Source organism: Felis catus, chromosome B4 (assembly GCF_018350175.1).
Source record: "Felis catus isolate Fca126 chromosome B4, F.catus_Fca126_mat1.0, whole genome shotgun sequence".
NCBI classification, from domain to species: Eukaryota; Metazoa; Chordata; class Mammalia; order Carnivora; family Felidae; genus Felis; species Felis catus.
Genome location: NC_058374.1, coordinates 131,709,921 through 131,729,191, shown reverse-complemented (window position 1 = coordinate 131,729,191; position 19,271 = coordinate 131,709,921). Strand labels below are relative to the sequence as shown.

The 19,271-nt window shown below is 61.7% G+C and overlaps 1 protein-coding gene and 1 long non-coding RNA gene across 3 annotated transcripts in view; one reads left to right on the top strand and one right to left on the bottom strand.

Annotated features, from left to right (window-relative positions):
• The window catches only part of LOC123386742, a 44,314-nt gene extending 38,069 nt beyond the window's left edge, over positions 1 to 6,245 (bottom strand). For both annotated transcript variants that reach the window (XR_006601127.1, XR_006601125.1), the window contains exon 1: positions 5,759 to 6,245. This is a non-coding gene — a long non-coding RNA (uncharacterized LOC123386742). The remainder of the gene's footprint in view (positions 1 to 5,758) is intronic.
• Positions 6,246 to 7,573: 1,328 nt separating this feature from the next.
• SOX10 (SRY-box transcription factor 10) lies at positions 7,574 to 17,907 on the top strand. The gene is made up of 4 exons (XM_023257695.2): positions 7,574 to 7,767; positions 8,269 to 8,798; positions 13,423 to 13,691; positions 15,954 to 17,907. Exons 2-4 carry the CDS (start codon positions 8,347 to 8,349, stop codon positions 16,655 to 16,657), a joined length of 1,425 nt encoding a protein of 474 aa, XP_023113463.2. The 5' UTR covers positions 7,574 to 7,767; positions 8,269 to 8,346; the 3' UTR covers positions 16,658 to 17,907.
• Positions 17,908 to 19,271: the final 1,364 nt, after the last annotated feature.

Genomic DNA, 19,271 nt, shown 5'->3' with positions numbered 1-19,271 from the left:
CTCTGGCTAGAGTTTCGGGACGAGCGTGGGGCGAGGACACGAGGGCCAGGCTGAAGGTCTGGGATTTGGATCCTAAGAACGGTGAGCAGGAAATACTTACCTGATCCGTCTGTGATCGGAAGTATTATTTCCCTACGTGCACGGGTGTCCGCCCCATCTGTGTGCTTTAGGCCAAATAAGCAAACAGCTGACTGTGGCGTGAACTTGTGGGGCTGATGGGGATGGTGTGACCAGGCCTGGGGAGAGGAGAAGTAGCACAGGGCGTCCGGCAGGTTCTCTGCCTGGTCAGGGGGGTTCAACAAGCGCTGATGGGGTGCCGGCTGTACGCTCACACGTCCAGGCCCTGAGCAGCTGCCCCCCGGGGAGACAAAACCAGATCAGGGCCTTTTCCTATTCTAGAACACCCAACCCCCTGCTAGGAAATCTGAAAGAGCCCCCAGGGATCTGAGGCCAGCTCTCTCACTGGGCAGAGGAAGGGACACACACGCCCAGAGAGGGCCGCCGATTGCCCCCAGGTCACACAGCAAGAGTCTGGACCCTCGGCAGGGCTGGGAGCAGCAACTCCCACTGCACCTGCCAAAGCGGAGATTGTTCCACTGCGGGTTCTAGCCCCAAACGGGAGACGTTCAAACTCTCTGACTTCTCAACCTGCCACCCGGTAGGGAGGCAAGACAGACAAAATCCCCACGTCCGGCAGCCTCGAGGATACATTACACTTTCTGCTTGAACCGGAACTCCCGGACACGTGAGCACACCCCCAGGGTTGTGCCTGAGCCCCTTGCTTTCATCGCGGTTAAGTACGTCTCCTCCCCCTAGAAAGGGAAGAGGTTTTCCTGAGCGTATTATCTCCAAGGCATTATCATACCCAATACGGTAGCCACCCGACCTGAAAAACGCTGGACACCAACCAGCCGATGAAAGAAGGTCATGACCGTGTCTGCCTTTTGTCTCAGGCACCGTGCAAGGTCTTTGCTATTTCTCATTGCTTTTTTTTGTTTGTTTGTTTGTTTGTTTTCATCTTTGCGACATTCCCAGGAAGCGAGAATTGGTATCCTCCCTTACGGAGGAAGACATTGGTTACAGAGATGTGTACGCGGCCCAATCCCACAGCAGATTAGTGGGGCACGACTAGATTTGAACCCTGGCCTCTCTGGCTCCAGATCTCAAGTTCATCACTCAGTTCCCTTGTCATTGTAAAGTGACATCCGCGGGGCGCCTGGTGGGGGCTCAGTTGGCTGAGCGTCCGACTTCGGCTCAGGTCATGATCTCGCGGTTCGTGAGTTCGAGCCCCGCGTCGGGCTCTGTGCTGACAGCTCAGAGCCTGGAACCTGCTTCGGATTCTGTGTCTCCTTTTCTCTCTGGCCCTCCCCTGCTCGCACACTCTCTCTCTCAAAAATAAACACTGAAATAAGTAAATAAAATGACAACCTCAAGGGGTAAAGTAACCTTGTGGAGAGGCCCCTTTGGGCTCATGCAAACACTGAAATCCCCCTGGATCACCCTGTTTTCACTTTCAGAGGACAGAGGGGAACTTTGCAAGAGCAGAGACGCGTTCACAATACCAAGCTCAGATGGGTGACCGTGCCTTCCTTCACGCCCAGCCCGGTCCCCTGTCCCTCGGTATCCACAGCCCCGGTCCCTGGTAATGCCCTGGATGACGGAGCGAAATGACAGGGGAGCGGGCATGGGCAGACAGTCACCTCCGAAACTGGGCACTCTGGACAAGCCGCTGCCCAAGTGACGGAAGCTCAAAGACCCTCGTTAGCCCACGTGGCCCACCCCGCTCTGACAGTAGCAGCCCCCTCCGGGTCAATCCCAGGGTCCCCGCTGAAAAAGAAGCCACGCTCGGCCCTCCCCCACCCTTCCTTTCTTTCCTCCACCTTCCCCACTCCGCTCCTGTCATCCTCACTCGTGTCTGCGCCTTGTTGCCCTAATACGTGCGTGGGAAAGTATGGGTGGGTGACCCAACTCCCTGCTCATTGACAAGCTCCCCGATGACAAGCTGAGCATTCACAGACAGCAGAGCCTGGCCTAGGGGGTGGGGGGTCGGGAAACCCGGGGCACAAAGTCACGGCAGAGAGGTCATGTTCCAAGGCCAAACGGCCATGTGGCCTCAGCCAGTCCCAGCCAACCCCTTCCTTTTCTGCTCTTGCCCAGTGGGATGATGATCCTCCCCGTGTCGCCTCCCGTGGCCAGGGGCTGATGGGAGAATGTCCAGGAACAGCAACAGCACTTGGATGGGAAAAGAAGCAATGACTCCTATCAAACCCAAGGTCAACGGACAGCCACCCTCCCAGGGCGGGTCCCTGGATGCTGATGACAATACCTGCCATTTACCGAGCCCTGTAACGTGCCAGGCACTACCCTAGACGCTTACATACATCATCCGGTTTAGCCCTCTCCACACCACCGAGACCCAGAGATGTTAACGTCGTCATTTGCCACAGACACATAGCTAATCAGCGGGGGTGCGGGGATTCAAACCCGGAGCCCGTCTGACTCAAGAGCACCACGTGTGGCTGCCGGGGTAAGTTCAGCTCCCGGGAGTCGTTCATTCATTTGTATCACTGTGGGCCTTCCACGTGCCAGGCATCGTGGTCCACACCCCAGCAGGGACAAGTGTCCTGCTGGAAAGGTGAGAGAGGCCGGGGCCAGGCCAACAGGCAAGGTATCCGGAGCAAAGGCTTGACCTGCTGGGGCCTGGGCCATGGAGCGGGGGGTGGGGAGAGTGCACACGGCAGAGGGGTCGGGGATAAGTATTTTAAGCAAAGACCCACTTCTTAACTGCAGAACTTAGAGCTCTTGACCCCCCTACCGGGCCCTGCGTCTCTAAAAAGAGGACGTGGAAACCAGTGTTTCCTTAATTTGTTTGCCCACCAAACAGTCCTTTCAAGAAATGCCGATCCGGGTCTGAGGCACACCAAGTCGTGGAAACATTGGGTCACGGGTTGGCCTCTTGTTTTGAAATACAGTTCATGGGCTATCAAATCTGGAAACGCCCTTCGCGAAAACCTAGTCTGCCCCTCATTTTATGGATGGGGAAACTGAGGCCAGGAGAGGGCAGAGGTGGCCGAAGCAACAAAGGGCCTCCATAGCCCATCTGGGACTTGAGCCCAGCCCTCCGGGGTCCTCGTCGCCCGCACAGCCGTGGAGGCTCTCGGCTGTGCCAAGGAGCCAGGTTTGCGTGAAGGCCTCTCCCATCAAACTCTGAGCTCCCGTGCCCCCTACAGAGAGTACATTCCCGAAAGTTCACCTTAGCCTGAGAGATTCAGGGCAGACACCGGGAAGGGCTTTCTAGCAGCTAGCTGGGTCTGGAGGACAGGAACAAGCAGTCCCTTTCCTGGAAGGCTACTGAGAAGAAGGCAGAAGCCAGTCGGTCCCCTCCAGCCTATCCTTTCCTCCTCGGAACCCTGACAGCAACTCAACTCAAGAAAGACTCCCTGAGGTCATGCTGGGCCTTGGGGAAGGGGGCGGGCTGCGAGCAGGAGCAGTGACAGGGAGTGCAGAGAAAGTGCGAAGGCCCCTTGGGGGTGGAGGGGGTGGGTGGGAGGAGGCCGGGGAGGCCACAACTGGCCTGTGGCCGCACCTGGGGCCTAGTGGCAGGAAGGCAGAGTGGTCAGAGGCCGGGCTCAGGAGGTAAACCGCAGGTGCCAGCATATTCCCTCCCATCACTGGCTGGGTGAGGTCGGGCCTGTCAATGAACCTCCCGTGCCTCAGTTTCCTTCCCCCAAGGAGAATACCAAAAGCGTCTACTCCCTGGGTTGCTGAGACAACAGAAGCGCTCAGAGCTGGCCTGGCTCCAGGGAGGCCCGGGCAGGGTGGGCACAGGGTAGGGGAGACCCACCCCCCCACCCCCCGTGGAGCTTACCACGCACCCCCCTGGTCTGACTCTGGGGTTCAAAGGGCAGATTATAAACTCCTAAAGGCAAGTAAGTCCACAGGGGCAGCTCAGCGAACACCCGTGCACTTGAACTGACGCGAGCACGGCTCCCTCCCGCCGGCACCTAAATCGCTACGGCACATCAAACACAAACACTGAGCTAGGCACGCGCGTGCACGTATGTATCGGTATTCAATTCTCCCATCCTCTTGGGGACGCAGTGACGTATAATATCAGCATTTTGCACAGGCGAAGACCGGGGCCTGAGAAGTCAACTGGCATAAATTGCCCAAGGCCACGTGGAGGCTAATGGCAGGACTTCCTGACTCCAAGTCCGGTGTTCCTTCCACGCCACTCCAAACCGAGAACAACACCGCCTGTCCAGAGGTGGTGGGGGCATAAGAAATGCTCGAGGGAGCTCCCATACTCCTCATGCACTCACCCAGACAGAATAAGCTTCTGAACCGATTCGCGGCCATACCCTTGACCCCTGACCTGTGACCCCTGAGCCCTCCCTCTCCCCAACGCGTAGCTCCTCCCCTGCCACATCCCCCAACTCCCCACCCAGCCCAGTGGGACTGCACTTCTGGCCTCTAGCTCTGGGGTCCAGAGCCCTGGCTCCCTCCCCTCTCCCTGGAGATTTCAGGCTCTGCAGGGGGTCACGACAGCCTTAGGGTCCCAGAGACCCAGTGAAGGACAGCAAGGGTCAGGGAGTTCGCAAAGCAAACACGTCTGGATTCCCCACCCCTGATTCGGAATTAGCCAGTCTGGGGTGAGATCCAGACTTCTGTATTATTATTATTATTATTTATTATTATTTTTTTTTAATTTCACACATGATTCTAAAGTTCAGCGAGAATTAGGGCCAATTCTCTAGACAACTGCCTGGGAGCTGGTCAGAAAGGCAGAGTCTCAGGTCCCATCCCAGACCTGAAGGATGGGAGCCTCCGGACCAAGCAGGTGCCTAAAGGTGGTAAAGTGCTTTCCCCAGTGTCCCCTCTTCTGGTCCTCAGTCAGGAAGGGTCTCATGCCCACCCGGGGAAACTGAGGCTGGAGCAGAGCCTCGACCTGACTGGCACCACCCCTCGCCCCTGCACAGCCCCTGCCCCACCAAAGGGCAGATCTCGCCTGAATCTCCACCATTACACTCGCAGGGCGGGCCCCTCTCTGTTGGGGACAGAGCGCAGGTCACAGAGCCCACCGGCCACCACACCTCAGTGAGGACGGGCGGGCTCAATGGGGGTGTGGCTGTTCCGCCAGGGGCAGAGGCCAGGGGTCTTCATCCAGGATCCCTACCCCCTCTCCAAACTCCCTGCTCTCCAGGGATGGCTACGGGGCCTTTGCCCTCTGCTGGGAAAGCTGGGCCCCTGGGGCCTGGGATGGGATGGAGGGGGTCCCAGTTGCCAGCACAGGGGTCGTCACAGCAGGGGGCTCCCCCCAGGCCCACAGCTCTGGGCACCCTTCCCTGCACCCCTGTAGGCCCACCTGCCTCACCCAGCACCTCTCGGCAGAAAGCCCGAGCACAGCACTGAGGAAACAGGAGGAGAGGGGGAGAGAGACAGAGAGACAGAGGGAGACAGAGGGAGGGGGAGAGAGAGGCCCCCTCTGTCCAGTGTGGCTCCTCGGTAGACCCAGAGCGCCCACTGCTACCCCACCCCCATCCTGGCACAGATGGGCCACGGAGAGTGAGGGAGGAGGCGGGGAGCCGGAGAGGGGCGCTGTGGGACCCCACACCCGGCTTTCTACCCTGGGCCCTCTCCCGCCACAGCCGCCCCTCCCGCCCCAGGGGGTCTCAGGCCAAATGGCAGACGCGGGAAGCAGGGAAGTCCTTCCCTCTTAGAGGAGGAACCGAGGACGGAAGGATGAGTGGGGACCCACCGGGATCGAGAGATGCCGGGCAGGCGGGCAGCGGGCAGCCAGCAGCGAGTGTCGGAGACTGCTGCGGGCAGCTGGACGCGACCGGCTGGATGAGCGTCCCTCCGTCCCTCTGTCCATCCAGGGCGGCTCCTCTCTGGGCGGTTCTGAGGCCGGGCGGGCGCTGTTAAAAAGCTTTTTATGTGTGTGTGTGTTAATCACATGATTGCCGTTCACCTGTATTTCGAACAAAGACAGCTCACTGTTTCAAGGCCCCGAACAAGAGTCTGGGCACAGGGAAGAGAAGGGAGGCGGGGGGAGGAGGGTTGGCAGCGCTGGGGGTGGCGTCGAGGAAAACTGGGGGGAGATTGTCCAAGGCCGGCAAGCGAGAGAAAGAGAAAACCCTTATCAAACTCCTAATTCACTGGGCTCCGAGGCCCCAGACACACTGGCCCGATTGTCTGGCTGGTTGTGTGTGCGAGCATGTGTGTGTGTGTGTGTGTGTGCGTGTGTGTGTTCCAATGTCCGCTCCCCCCACCCCCAACATGCCTTTGCCTCGTGTGACTACCTCATTGTGTCCCATTACCCACCCCCCCCACCCCCTTGGCCTTTCCCAAGCATGAGGCCTTGCCTAGACCCCCTTTGCAGCCCCACTCCAGACAAGACTCCCTTGGGGTGGGCCTCGGGCCTGGCCCAGCCACTGAGCTCAGAACTGCACGTGGCCGCCAGCATGGCCCCGGGCTCTATCTGCCGCTCCCTCGACACCCACCCTCTGAGAAGAGAGAGGGGCTGTGGCCTTCGGGGGAGGGATCTAGGAAAGAGGAGAGGAACAGGAGCCTTGGGTGATGGGCCGGAAAGGAAAAGGAGGAAGGTCACCCCACTGGGGAGGTGGCTGAGGACAGAAGTGGGCAGAGAGGCGGGAGAGGGAGGCAGGGCACCTCCCCACCCTTCGGGCGTGGTGTGGAGGGGTGGGAGACTAACGGGGGCCGAGACACCCCCCCCAAACACACACCAAGAGAGCATGAACTCCAGCGTGGAGGGAGTTGGGGCCCAGGAAGTGGGGCCCCAGACGCCTCTCAGACCTACTTGGAGTGGACCCCCAGCCCAGCCCCCTGGCCAGCCTCCTGGGAACTTGAGTCCTGCCTCTGTACCTGAGCCAGCCCAGCCCTTACATGTGCTGGGTGTCTGGTGAGAAGGGCCCAGGGGTGGAGCAGGGGCCTCTGCACTGGGCAGGGGGTGGGGGTGGGGGGCCCAGCTGCCCTACCTCACCAGGTATGGGCCTGCATGCTCTCTCTCTTGCCATATGAGCTGAGGCAGAGGGCAGCCTAGGCGGGGGCGGGAGGCAGGTGAGGCAGGCTGAGAAGCCGCGCGTCTGGCCACCGTAGGCACTCTCCGTAAGATGTCTTAAAGGAAGCGACACAGGCCAGCCGAGTTCACACGTCGACAGAAAGTTCACCCGCGTTCTCACACAGCCCCCATCCTTTGCCACCTGCCCATCCCACTGCCTGAGGTGGAGGCTGGGGGTCCCGGTTGGCAGAGGGTAAGGGGTCCTGCAAGCAACCGGTTCTGACCCTGCCCACCTACATCCCTTGGCTTTCCTGGCCTGACCACCCCCGTTCGTCTATCTCCCTAAGTCCAGGCCCCAAGACGGGCCTGGGACAGCAGCGCCTGGAGCTGGGGTGGGGGGGGCCTGGCGGAGGAGCCCTGAGTGTTGGGGATGAAGGACAGCGCTGGAGGCTCCACCTTCTGCCCTTCCCTCCCTCCCCTCCCCCTCCCCCTCTCCCCCTCCTTCCTTCCCAGCCCTCCGCAGCAGCTCAGTGCTCAGTCAGTCTCAGGCTGTCCGGCCAGGGTGGTTGGTGGTGAGGATTCAGGCTCCGTCCTGACGAGGCCGCGGCCTGAGGCTCAGGGCCCCCCAGCCCCTCCCTCCCAGCCCACCAGCGTCACCCCCCAGCCCCGAGCTGGACCGCACACCTTGGGACACGGTTTTCCACTTCCTAAGGACGAGCCCCAGACTGGAGGAGAGGTCCGAGGAGGTGAGTGAGTGCACAGCCCGCTCCTCCGCTCCTGCCTTCCTGGGCCGGGGCCTGGGCCCCTGCGAGGTCGGGCTGGGTGGGGAGTGACTGACACCCGTATCTGCCCCCCACCCGGCTCCTCTAGACTCCATCGGGGGGGCAGGCAGAAGGGAAGCCGGAAAGGTGAGAGAAAAGGTGGGAAATTCCAGGAGCCAGGATTAGAGCAGAATAAAGAGTCCGTTTTTCTTCCTTTCCATCAACAAACCTCCACCCAAAAGGAGGTTTAAAAAAACCCAAACCCACCCACACCAAGAGACGGTTGGGACCAGGTGGTGGGAAGGCGAGGAGGGCGGGCGCTAGGAGGCCGAGCCCGGGGCTGGCATGTGCGCGGGCCCCAGGGGCTCCAGCGGGTGCAGGGGGAGCAGGGCGGGCGCCACCTCGGGGCTGTGCCCGCGTCGCGTCTCGGGGCCGCCGTCGGGGCTGCGCGTCCCGCCGCTCCATCGCTCCCTCCTTCCCGTCCAGGTGGGCGTTGGACTCTTCGCCAGGACCCCGGCGGCGGGCCCCGGGGAGGCGGCCGAGGCGGCGGCGGCCGGGGGCGACATGGCGGAGGAGCAGGACCTGTCCGAGGTGGAGCTGAGCCCCGTGGGCTCCGAGGAGCCCCGCTGCCTGTCCCCAGGGAGCGCGCCCTCGCTGGGGCCCGACGGCGGCGGCGGCGGCGGCGGCGGCGGTGGCGGCGGCGGCTCGGGCCTGCGAGCCAGCCCGGGGCCCGGCGAGCTGGGCAAGGTCAAGAAGGAGCAGCAGGACGGCGAGGCGGACGATGACAAGTTCCCCGTGTGCATCCGCGAGGCGGTCAGCCAGGTGCTGAGCGGCTACGACTGGACGCTGGTGCCCATGCCCGTGCGCGTCAACGGCGCCAGCAAGAGCAAACCGCACGTCAAGCGGCCCATGAACGCCTTCATGGTGTGGGCGCAGGCGGCGCGCAGGAAGCTGGCCGACCAGTACCCGCACCTGCACAACGCCGAGCTCAGCAAGACGCTGGGCAAGTTGTGGAGGTGAGCGCCCTCGACTCGCCTCCGGGGAGCTCCCGCGGGCCCCCTGGCTGCGGGTGGATTCAGGCTGGACGGGCACTGCCCGGGCCCCGCTCCCGGGGTGGGGGTGGGGGGAAGCCACCGCTTTGATGGGCCTGGAAGACCAGGTGTGGGCTTCGGGCCCGCCCTTCCCCCACGAGCACCCCCTTGGGGTGGCGCCGGCTTAGAACTCTTGCGGCCTAGGCACGGCTCCCCACCTGGGGCAGCGGGCTAGAGGGCGCCCCCTCGTGGCTGGAATTCTGTCGGGTGGCGGGCGAAGCGTCTGAGCTTCTTCCTGGGGGAGCGAAGGCCAGGGGGAGGGAAGGATCCCGAGCGGCCCACACCAAAGGCCTTCACTCATGGCTTTCCCGCAGGCACAGCACACTCAGCGGTGCCGCGGCCACCAGTCCCAGTGGTCAGGGGGATGCCCGAGGAATGCTTGGGGAAAGAGCCGAAGGCCTGGCTGGAGAGGCAGGGAAACTGAGGCAGCAGGCTGGAGCATGAGGGGGCAGCTCCAGAAAGCGAGGAATTCGGACAGGAGTCTTTGAAAGAGTGAGGGACGAAGAACCACCAAGGATCTGTCACTGCAGGATCCCCTCCCGTCCCAGCTACCTTCACGGTGCCTTCCTCATCCTCTCCTCCTTCAGGCTGGGGAGGGGAGGAAGGGGGGGGGGGCTCTTCATTCCCTAGGAAAGGGGACACACGGAAAGAAGTCTCCCCTCCCACCTTGTCCCAGAGCTGCCAGGCCTGCCTCTCCCTCCCTCCCTCCCCCCTCCCTCTCCCAGTCCAGCCGCCATTTTCTTCTCCAGGGCCCCACCCAGCATTGAGTAACCTCCTACCCCTTCAGCCCCAGAGCTGGCGCTGAGAGCCCTACCCAGGAGGAAACCCTGGCCCCTTCCTACCCAGGGTCCCTCAGAGTCCCAGGTTCCCTGGGGCCAAACCTCTGGGGAAGAACATGCCCCCCAAGGAGGAAGTCGGGGCCCCCCTCAGCTCAGGTCTCGGGCTCAGCCCGGCCCCTTGGGATATGTTGAGCAGGGCAGCAACCCCCGACCTCAGGCATCCTGGGCAGCTCAGAGAAAGAACAGGGGCTCCGGGAGGTACGAGCCCGCAGAGGCCACCTGATTCCCCAGGAGAGACAGGCCCACAAAGGCAAAGGGATGGCAAAGGCCGCGTCACAGCTGGTGGCTGAGCAGGGCCAAACCCAGGTCTCCTGATTCTTCATCTGGAGGTCTTCCCCCCACACTGTCCTTGGTGACAGTGGCGGGTTACCCCTTCACTCTAAGGTGTGGTCAGGAGTGAGGCGGACAGGCAGAGATGGGGAGGGCAGGAGCGAGGCGCACCCGAGTTTCAGAAAGTCTGGGCTTCTCAGGGGAGCCGGCCTCCCTCCTGCTGCTGCCGTCCCCATGCTGGCCCCAGCATCATGGAAGGGTCTAGAAGGCCAAAGGTTGAAGAGGGCCCCCAAGAGACCGAGAGGGATTCACATCCAGTCCCATGGCCCTGTCCTTGGCCACGTGTTTGCTGACGGCCTGGTAGTCCTTCACCTCCCCGTCTCCGCCCTCGGCGCTCTGTTCATCCTGGGCAGGCAGGCCCTGGGCTTAGTGGCCAGCCTGCTGTGTGGACCCAGAGGCTCCAGCTCTGCCCAAGGTCCATCCGCACCCAGGCAGGGCTCAGCCCGGGGCCAGTTTGGTACAGAGAAGAGCAAATGAGAGCCAGAGAGCCAGGAGGGAGACAGGCAGGCAGACGGAGCAGGCCCTGGGGATTGTGAACAGCCCAGAGCACCGGCCCAGTGATAGCATCAAAGCAAGGATGGACCCCCACGTCTCCCTCACCCCTTGCGAAGGATTTAAGACTGGACCTTCCATTGTCCCTGTCCCCGTTCCCCCAGACCAGAGCCCTGGGCTCGGGCTCCCTCAGGAAGACTGGTTTCTGGCCATCATCGATTGGCCTCCAGGGCCACGCTAGAGTTGGGCAATCAGGAAAGCAGGCACTGTTTGCCCAGGACCCAGCCCCAGGGGGCAGGACGGTGGCTGGACTCTGACAAGGATCCAAGGCCATGCCCACGCCCAGCGGGCTACCAGGATCCCGGCTGGGGGGTCCTGAGAGGCATCTAAAGATGGGCTGGGCTGGGCTGGCCAGTCCCTCCAGGGGCTCCTCCTGAAAGCCCTCCCAGGATCACGACTCCCAGGCCATCAGGAAGGGGGATGGTTAGACAGAACTGGGAAACGGGGGCCCTACACCCGAAAACAGCAAGACATGCAGACTTGCTGCATGTGTGGGGTGCTGGAAGTAGGTTGGGGTCAGACACACCAGCGTCCAGGTCCTGGCTCCTAAGTGGCGACGTGAGCTCCGACAGTCGAGCTAACCTTCCGTGCGCGCCTGGGAAAGGCTTGTTAGATACCGATCGCGTGGTGACGGTTGTATATGGGTTGATTTGTCTGGAGAGAATAGAGTCAGGAGACTAGAAAGGGGGTCACAGGCTGGAGCCTCTCCTGACCCCCAAGCCCACAGGCCCCTTCCCTAACAGGAGAGCAGCAGTGAGTGCCCCACTTTGGGAGCCCCCCACCCATTGGCCGGGGTTTCCAGTTTTCCCGGGGCGGGGGAGAACCAGTCTACCCTCCATATCCTCTATTCCAAACTTTGAACACGTAGAAGACAGAGGCCGGGTGGCAAATGAGGATCGGGTTTGCAGTTAGAGCTGAGGGCACCGCTGGGGCCCGGGAGGGGGGCAATGCCCAGTGAGGCTGGTGTTGGGGTCAAGATTAGATTTGAGAGGGTTTGCAAGGTGGGGCCGGATGATGGGCCTGGGGTTAGGAGGGAGTGAATAGAATTGAGGTCAGTGTGAGGTCGGGGTTGGAGCCATCCGACAACCGCGTGGGGGTGGGGAGGACCGAAAGTGCGGATTCTGTCAAGGTGAGGGTACTGCTGGGACCCAGCATGGGAGGCGACAGTGAGCGCGGTGCTGGAAGCTTCCCTCTCTTCTGGCCTGTGCCCCCGCTCCGTGCCCCCTGCCATTTTCTTGCTGAGTCACGCCCAGTTGCCAGCTACACAGAGGGCACAAGGAAGAGTTGGGTGGGACAGGAAGCTCAGGGTCCCCAGCCTTTCCGGAGCCTCCGCGCTGGGGTCTTGGGCCTGCTCTGCGCCCTCTAGTACCTCTGTCTCCCCGCCCCCAGCACGCACACCCCCTTCGGGCCCGCCCCACCCACTCCACCGGCCCAGCCTCCCAGGGGCCCCGGCCTGGGGCTGCAGTCCACTCTCTGACCCCTGGAGCGCTGGCCTGGGGTCTCCATCCCATCGCTCAGTCGGAGGGACCCTTGGCGAAAGCTGGGCTACGCTAGGCTGGGTGCCGGCAGCCTGGGGGGAGGGGGGCAGCCGGGGAAGCTAAGCCGCACAGGAATGCTGCCACCGGCTAGGAGGTGCCTGGTATGACCACCCCCTCCCATCCTGGGCAGGAGGGCTCGGCTTCTGCTGACTGGGGGAAGAGAGCACCCACTGGGGAGGGGGTGGGCAGCTGGAGAGGCCCTTTGGGCAGAGGGACAGAGCCGCGCCCACAAAGTCCCTCCTGTGTAGGACTCAGGAGTCCGTCCTTTCCCCTCCGCTCCCTCTGCAAGGTACCCTGTCCTGCCCTCCTCACCCTGGGGCACCGGAGCCTTAAACATCACCCCCTCCACCGTCCTCCAGCCCGGGCCCCGAGGCTGGAGCTGGGAGGGCAGGGGCACTGCCTTCAAGGCTTTCCTCCAAGCTTGGTCTCAGACTGGGGTGAGGGTCTGTTTGCCTCTGTCCCAGGGTCTGGGGAGAAAGTCTAGCTTCCTCTACCCTCTGTCACCCCCTGGACAAGGAGATAGGATCTCCCCCAGGATGCAGTGACCCCACAGAGGGAAGGGGCTCACGTCCTGCCCCTCCAGCCGCACCACACTGGAATTCACAAAATGAGCACTCCAGAGTTGAGAGGGCCTACCCCCAGCACTGGCACGGCACCTGCTCCTCAAGGTGCCCACCCTCCCCGCCCCCAGGCCCAGTGCAGAGTGCTACCTTGGCCCATCCCACACCCAGGGAGGTAGGCTTTATCCTCCTCATTTGATAGGAAGAAACTGAGACTCAGAGAAGTGACAGGAAGAAACTAAGGCTCAGAGAAGTGATTTGTCCGCGGTCACACGCTAGCAAGTAGCAGAGACGGGGCTCTTCCCCCGCACTCTGCTGCTTCTCGGCTCGCATACCTCCAGCTCCGGGGAGCTCACCCCCTAGGGAGGCAGCCAGTGTTCTACCGGCGGCGGACAGCTTTGATGACGAGAAAGTTTTTTCCTTTCCTGGAACTGAGCGAAGCTCTGCGTCCCTCGGAGGCTCTATTCCTACTGCTAACTCCATCATCGGGGGCTCCAGAAACAGCAGCCTAATCCCGCTCTCACGAACCTCTCTCGCACCAAAGCTCCTGAGTTTAGGGACAGAGATCACAGCCTTCTGAGCCTGTGGTTCCTTGGGCCTCACATCTTCCAGATTGTAAATCAAAGAACCGGGCCCTGCCCGCTGGGCTCCCCAGCCAGGGACCTCATTTCTTCCAGGGTAGAAACTCACTCTGGCCCCTCTGCTGTCTCCCCCAACTGTACCGCCCCAGGCTGCTGAACGAGAGTGACAAGCGCCCCTTCATTGAAGAAGCCGAGCGGCTCCGGATGCAGCACAAAAAGGACCACCCGGACTACAAGTACCAGCCCCGGAGGCGGAAGAATGGGAAGGCGGCCCAGGGGGAGTCAGAGTGTCCCGGCGGCGAGGCCGAGCAGGGTGGGGCCGCCGCCATCCAGGCCCATTACAAGAGCGCCCACCTGGACCACCGGCACCCCGGAGAGGGCTCCCCCATGTCCGACGGGAACCCTGAACACCCCTCAGGTGAGCGCTGGGCTGATGACGAGCTTTGGGTGGGGACAGCCTGGGCGCTGGGGAGGGGCGAAGGCTGGCCGTCGTGAGACTCTGAGGACCCACGACCGCCCTGGGCGCTGGGGAGGCTCGCGGCGCCGTGCCGTTCGTTGCCCCAGCTGGGGTGCAGGGGCCCAGAGGGACCTCAGTGGGAGCTGAGGCGCCAGAGGAAGTGGCTGGCCACGACGGCTCTGGCTGATGGAAGAGGGCGCCGCTGCTGAGCCAAGAGGCCAGTTGAGGAGGCCGGGGAGGCGCAGGGGTGAGTTACAGCAGGGAAAGCAGAGACAGGATGCTTTTGAGAAACGGGAGATCAGATGGAGGAGAGAGCCCTGCCTCTTTCCCACCTCTCAGTCTGATGGGGGAGCCACGGCATGGGATGTTGAGATCGTGCCACGGAGGAACAGACATAGGGCCATCTTGTTTCATCTCCATTAGTGCAAGTAAGGCTGACATTAACTGAGCACCTGCTCGGGGTGTGCCAGGCACCCTGCTGATTGCCATACTATTAACTCGGTCACTCCAAACTGTGATTAGGGCAGCCGCGCCGCCTGGGCTCAGAAGCCTGCGTGAGCACAGCTCTACCTTCAGAAGACACACCTGGCGTCCCCCTTTGTGCCCGGCCTGGGAGCAGACACCAGGGGCATCAACAAGAGAAGCCACCACGGTCCCTGGCGGTGGGAGTCCCCACAGTCCAGAGGGAGGGGCAGGGATGAAAACAAATGCATGAAGAAGACACAAGTGTGCGTGAAGCCAGAGCCTCCCAGAAGGAGGCCGCGTCTGAGCCGCTTGCCGTCATCTCTGTTTTACTGATAAGGCAGTAGGTCACAGACGGTAGGCATTTCCCCAGAATCACACAGTGACAGAGCCAGGATTCAAACCCAGGCGGTGTCTCAAAATCCAGAGCGCTTGGCCGGGGCACGACTTGGCATTGCCTCTGGTCTGAAGTGGTGGGAGAGGGGGGGAGAGACACAGAAATGCCCTCAAGGAGCCCCTGGCCTCGCAGACTGTGGACGTGTTCTCTCTCTGAGGGGATCCCCGGTCCTGCCATCTCTCCCCCACACATGTATGCTTTACTTCAGAGACTCAGGGACACACACACACACACACACACACACACACACACATCAGAAGACCCCGGACCAGGTACAGAACCACCACCCCAGGCTCTAACTGTGGGCATGGGCTTTTTTTTCTCCAAGGCCCAGCTCAGCTACCCCTCCTCAGTGAGACCTTCCCCAAGTCCCCGGGGCAGGTGGGGGGTGGGGGTGGCACCTTCCTCTAGTCTCCTGAGCCCTCTGCATACCCTGTAACTTCTGATGCTGCCCTCCACTACTGTGCGCATCTCTGGATCTCCCCCAAGACTCTGAGCTTATGAAGAGAGGATCCACTTGATTCACGTTTGTATGCCCTGCCGCCCGCCCCGCCCTAAGCATCGGGTGAATGACCATGTGAGTGAGAAAATAGACATTGGAAGAGGGGTGGAGCAAGTCAGCTAGATATCTAAGTGTCCTCCTGATCCAGGAGGGAAAAGCTGCTGGAGGGCTAGGGGCAGCACAGCTGAGCAAGGAGTGGGGGGACAGAGCGTGGCTGGTGGGGCAGAGTCGGAGGGAAGGCTTCCTGGAGGGAGGGGCACTTGAGCTGGCTTTGGCAGGAGGCATGGGGCCGGAGGGGACACACGGCTGTTTGGGGGCCAGGGGTGGGGGTGGCGGGTGGGGGAGGGGGCCCAGGCAAGCCAGCAAAAGTGAAGCAGTCGAGAGCGATGAGGGCAGGAGAGGTCGGCACCAAGGAGAGCAGCTGGCAGAAGCCAGGCATGCGCAGAAGAGAACAGACAAGTGCAGACCAAGGGCCAGCCCCGTCGGGGTCGACAGCGAAGGGGCAGGGGAGCAGGGCGGGGAGCCGACATCAGCCGATATGAGGAAGAACTCCCCAACAGAGAGGGCTTTTCAAAATGCAGCAAGCCTCTCCAGGACATGGGTGACGGAGGGAGCCCCCGCTCTGGGCGGGAGGCAGGACACGCCCCTAAGAATGGGGAATTTCAGAGACAACTGGAGACCAGCCCTAGACCATTAAATAAGTGAAATGCCAACTCGGGCTGCCCAAACACGCAGAACCCACGAGGTCACGCAGTGATCGGTCCTCGGCCTCCTGGAGGCAGCTTTTCTGAAGGTGAGCCGTCAGGATCCAGAAGCCTCTGACCCGGCTTCCCGCTTGCTTTCTGTCTCCCTTCCCCCCCAGGCCAGAGCCATGGTCCACCTACCCCTCCGACCACCCCAAAGACAGAGCTGCAGTCGGGCAAGGCAGACCCCAAGCGGGATGGGCGCTCCATGGGGGAGGGCGGGAAGCCTCACATCGACTTCGGCAACGTGGACATCGGTGAGATCAGTCACGAGGTAATGTCCAACATGGAGACCTTTGATGTGGCTGAGTTGGACCAGTACCTGCCACCCAACGGGCACCCGGGCCACGTGGGCAGCTACTCGGCAGCCGGCTACGGGCTGGGCAGCGCCCTGGCTGTGGCCAGTGGACATTCCGCCTGGATCTCCAAGCCACCGGGTGTGGCTCTGCCCACGGTCTCGCCACCCGGTGTGGATGCCAAAGCCCAGGTGAAGACGGAGACCGCGGGGCCCCAGGGCCCCCCGCACTACACCGACCAGCCATCCACCTCGCAGATCGCCTACACCTCCCTCAGCCTGCCCCACTACGGCTCTGCCTTCCCCTCCATCTCCCGCCCCCAGTTTGACTACTCTGACCATCAGCCCTCAGGACCCTATTACGGCCATTCAGGCCAGGCCTCCGGCCTCTATTCGGCCTTCTCTTACATGGGGCCCTCGCAGCGGCCCCTCTACACGGCCATCTCTGACCCCAGCCCCTCAGGGCCCCAGTCCCACAGCCCCACGCACTGGGAGCAGCCAGTATACACGACGCTGTCCCGGCCTTAAAGGGGGCCCTGTCATCACCACCCTGCCCGGCCCCTCTGGGTAGCATGCCCCGTCCCCCAGCCTTTGTGCCCTGTTCCTCGCCCATCTCAGACCTGGTGGTGGGCCGTGGAGGAGGGTGCAGAGGCTGACAGCGGAGAGAAGGCTTTCTGTCTGGCTCACTGCCTTTGATGACCCCACCCCGTCCTATCCAGGCTCCAGCCAGGCAAAGCCCCGGGCTCCTAGGCTGGGCAGAGGAGAAGGAGGTTGATTGTCGCCCCTAGACTGAACGATGAGGGGCCGCACCTTCCCACCCCCCACCCGCCCCCCCGGAATGACCCTCATCCCAGGACCTGAGAAAGACCCACTCTCACCCTCCTCTGGGGGTGGGGGAGGCAGCCGGGGCTGGGCAGGAACCGGAGGCCTTGCCGTACCTTGTGCCCATGTTCGCGCTCTCGTGGAGAATGAGGGGTCTGACATAGCCCTTGCCACTGTGCCTAAGATCAAAGCCAGCCAGAGACCTGCATGATGCCTACAGTGGGCTACGTCCGCCCTGGGGAGTGGGGAGGACAGCTTTGAAAGCCTGGGAGGGGAGGGGTCTCAGAGGGAGGTCTCCTTATCCCCTCAGCGCCCCCTCCCCTTCCGGACACAGGCAGGAGTTGGTACAGAGGCCTCGAGATGCAATTCTGTGCCCACCAAACCCCCTTCTTCGTCTAACGGAGAAAGAGGCCCCGGTCCTCCTCCTCCTCCTCCTCCTCCTCCTCCTCCGCCACAGCCTCCCAGACCTGGAGGCACAGCCCAGGTGAGGAGGCAGGGCCCCAGGCAAGGGTTCAGAGACAATTCACAGAGCCTTCCTCCCAGGTTCCCCGCCGCCTCGCCCCTCACCAGGCTCTGCGGTCCCTGCTCTGTCAGCCCCAACTCCTCAGGCTTCCCAGAGTGTTGTAGCTGCTCAGGCCCCGACCCTCAGCTCCGGGAGGAGACGCGGGGCCCGGCGCCCAGGTGGCTGGGAGCAGGCCGAGGACACTAAACTCCCGACATGTACATTCTGCCCTGGCCTTTTGCCCTATGCTTCCCAGTGGTATCTGAATAAAGTATGTAGCTCTGTCTGCCCCCATCTTCCTGTTCTGCAGCCCCCACAGTCCACATGTAACTCATGACTGCCCCCTTTTATTTATCTCAGTAGCTCCCTCTCCCCTCGCCCCCGTCCTAGGTACTCCAGCCCCTATTAACTCTGCATTAAGCCTTCCACATAATAAAATTAAAGGTTCCGGTTACCTGCTTGGTGGGCCTGGCCTGGCCTGTCTCTTGGTTTCTTATCCCTCAACTGGGCTCCCTCAAATGCTCTCTGGAAGTGGCCTAGGGGTGGAATTCAAAGGACAGATCACCCAAAGGACTCCTTTCTGCCCTGAGAAGGCGGAGGCCAGGCAGGGTATGGGGACGGCCGGCATCCCCGTGGGCCCAGCGTTGAGTTCGGGGTTGAGGCCTCAGCCGGGAGCTCTCCCCCAGCCCAGCTGTGCCCACGCTGCAGGTGGCTCATTTGCCGTCCAGCTGGAACTCGGCAAGAGCACCTTCCAAGGAGCCCCTCTTACTTGCCTGGCAGAGGGGGTGGGAATTTGAAAGAGGGGCGGGGGTCAAACCTGACGTCTGGCTGCCTGCAGCCAGCAGGCCTGTCCTTTAGGATGTGTCGATGGGCCTTCGCTCACTGCGCCCCTCTCTGTGCCCCCTCTCCCCTAACACACACACACACACACACACACACACACACCTTGGTCCACTCCAGGATCAAGCCAAGTCTTCGTGGCAGCTGCCTGTGTCTGGGTATAAACCCGGGATGGCAGACACGCGACCTAATCCTCCAGGCCTCATTTCCCAAGAGCTCTCCCCTCGGTGCCATTCCAGACAGTTCTCAGGGACCAGGGAAACCTCTTTACCGCCACACTCCACCTACGGGTGGCTCTGGCGGTTGGAAGTCTTCCTTAGACCCCGCGCGTAGCAACAGCAACAGCCACCACGCACTGAGCGCTCCCTGGCCAAGTGCTCGGCCAAGTGGTTTCTGCCATTCAGGCCTAGGAGAGAAGTGGACCCGCTCATTCTCCCTATTTTCCCCGTGGGCAGCTGCGAAACTTCGAGAGGTGGGTGCTGAGAAGGGCTGGTGTCAGAATCTGAAGCCAGGGGACTCCGGAGCTTGCGCTCTGAACCACTGTCACTGTCACCTGCCCATGGCTTGCGGGCCACACTTCTGCTTGTAATCTGGTGATCTTTCTCTTGCTGCTCCAGACCAGCATCCCCAGCCCCCTCATCTGTTTCTTCGATCTGTGGGCTCCAGCCCAAACTATACAGAAGCTATTCTCTGGGGTCTTCGTTTGTTATGTTGTGGGTAAATGCAGGACTTTACGCTGATTTTTAATAGATTTCATCTCGTGGGATCTGGCCATTTCCCCACCTCTATTAAGTCTTGGAATTCTGGGTCCAACTTATTAGCGCTCCTTCCGAGCTTTATGGATCTGCAGACTTGAATATCCTAAGTCACTAATTTAATTTTTTTTTTTCAACGTTTACTTATTTTTGGGACAGGGAGAGACAGAGCATGAACGGGGGAGGGGCAGAGAGAGAGGGAGACACAGAATCGGAAACGGGC

Excerpts from the sequence above, each read along its gene's own strand:
- SOX10 (XM_023257695.2), top strand. The coding sequence starts at position 8,347 with ATGGCGGAGGAGCAGGACCTGTCCGAGGTGGAGCTGAGCCCCGTGGGC. Across the intron at positions 8,799-13,422 it reads ACGCTGGGCAAGTTGTGGAG|GCTGCTGAACGAGAGTGACA; the intron begins GTGAGCGCCCTC and ends GTACCGCCCCAG. Across the intron at positions 13,692-15,953 it reads GAACCCTGAACACCCCTCAG|GCCAGAGCCATGGTCCACCT; the intron begins GTGAGCGCTGGG and ends CTTCCCCCCCAG.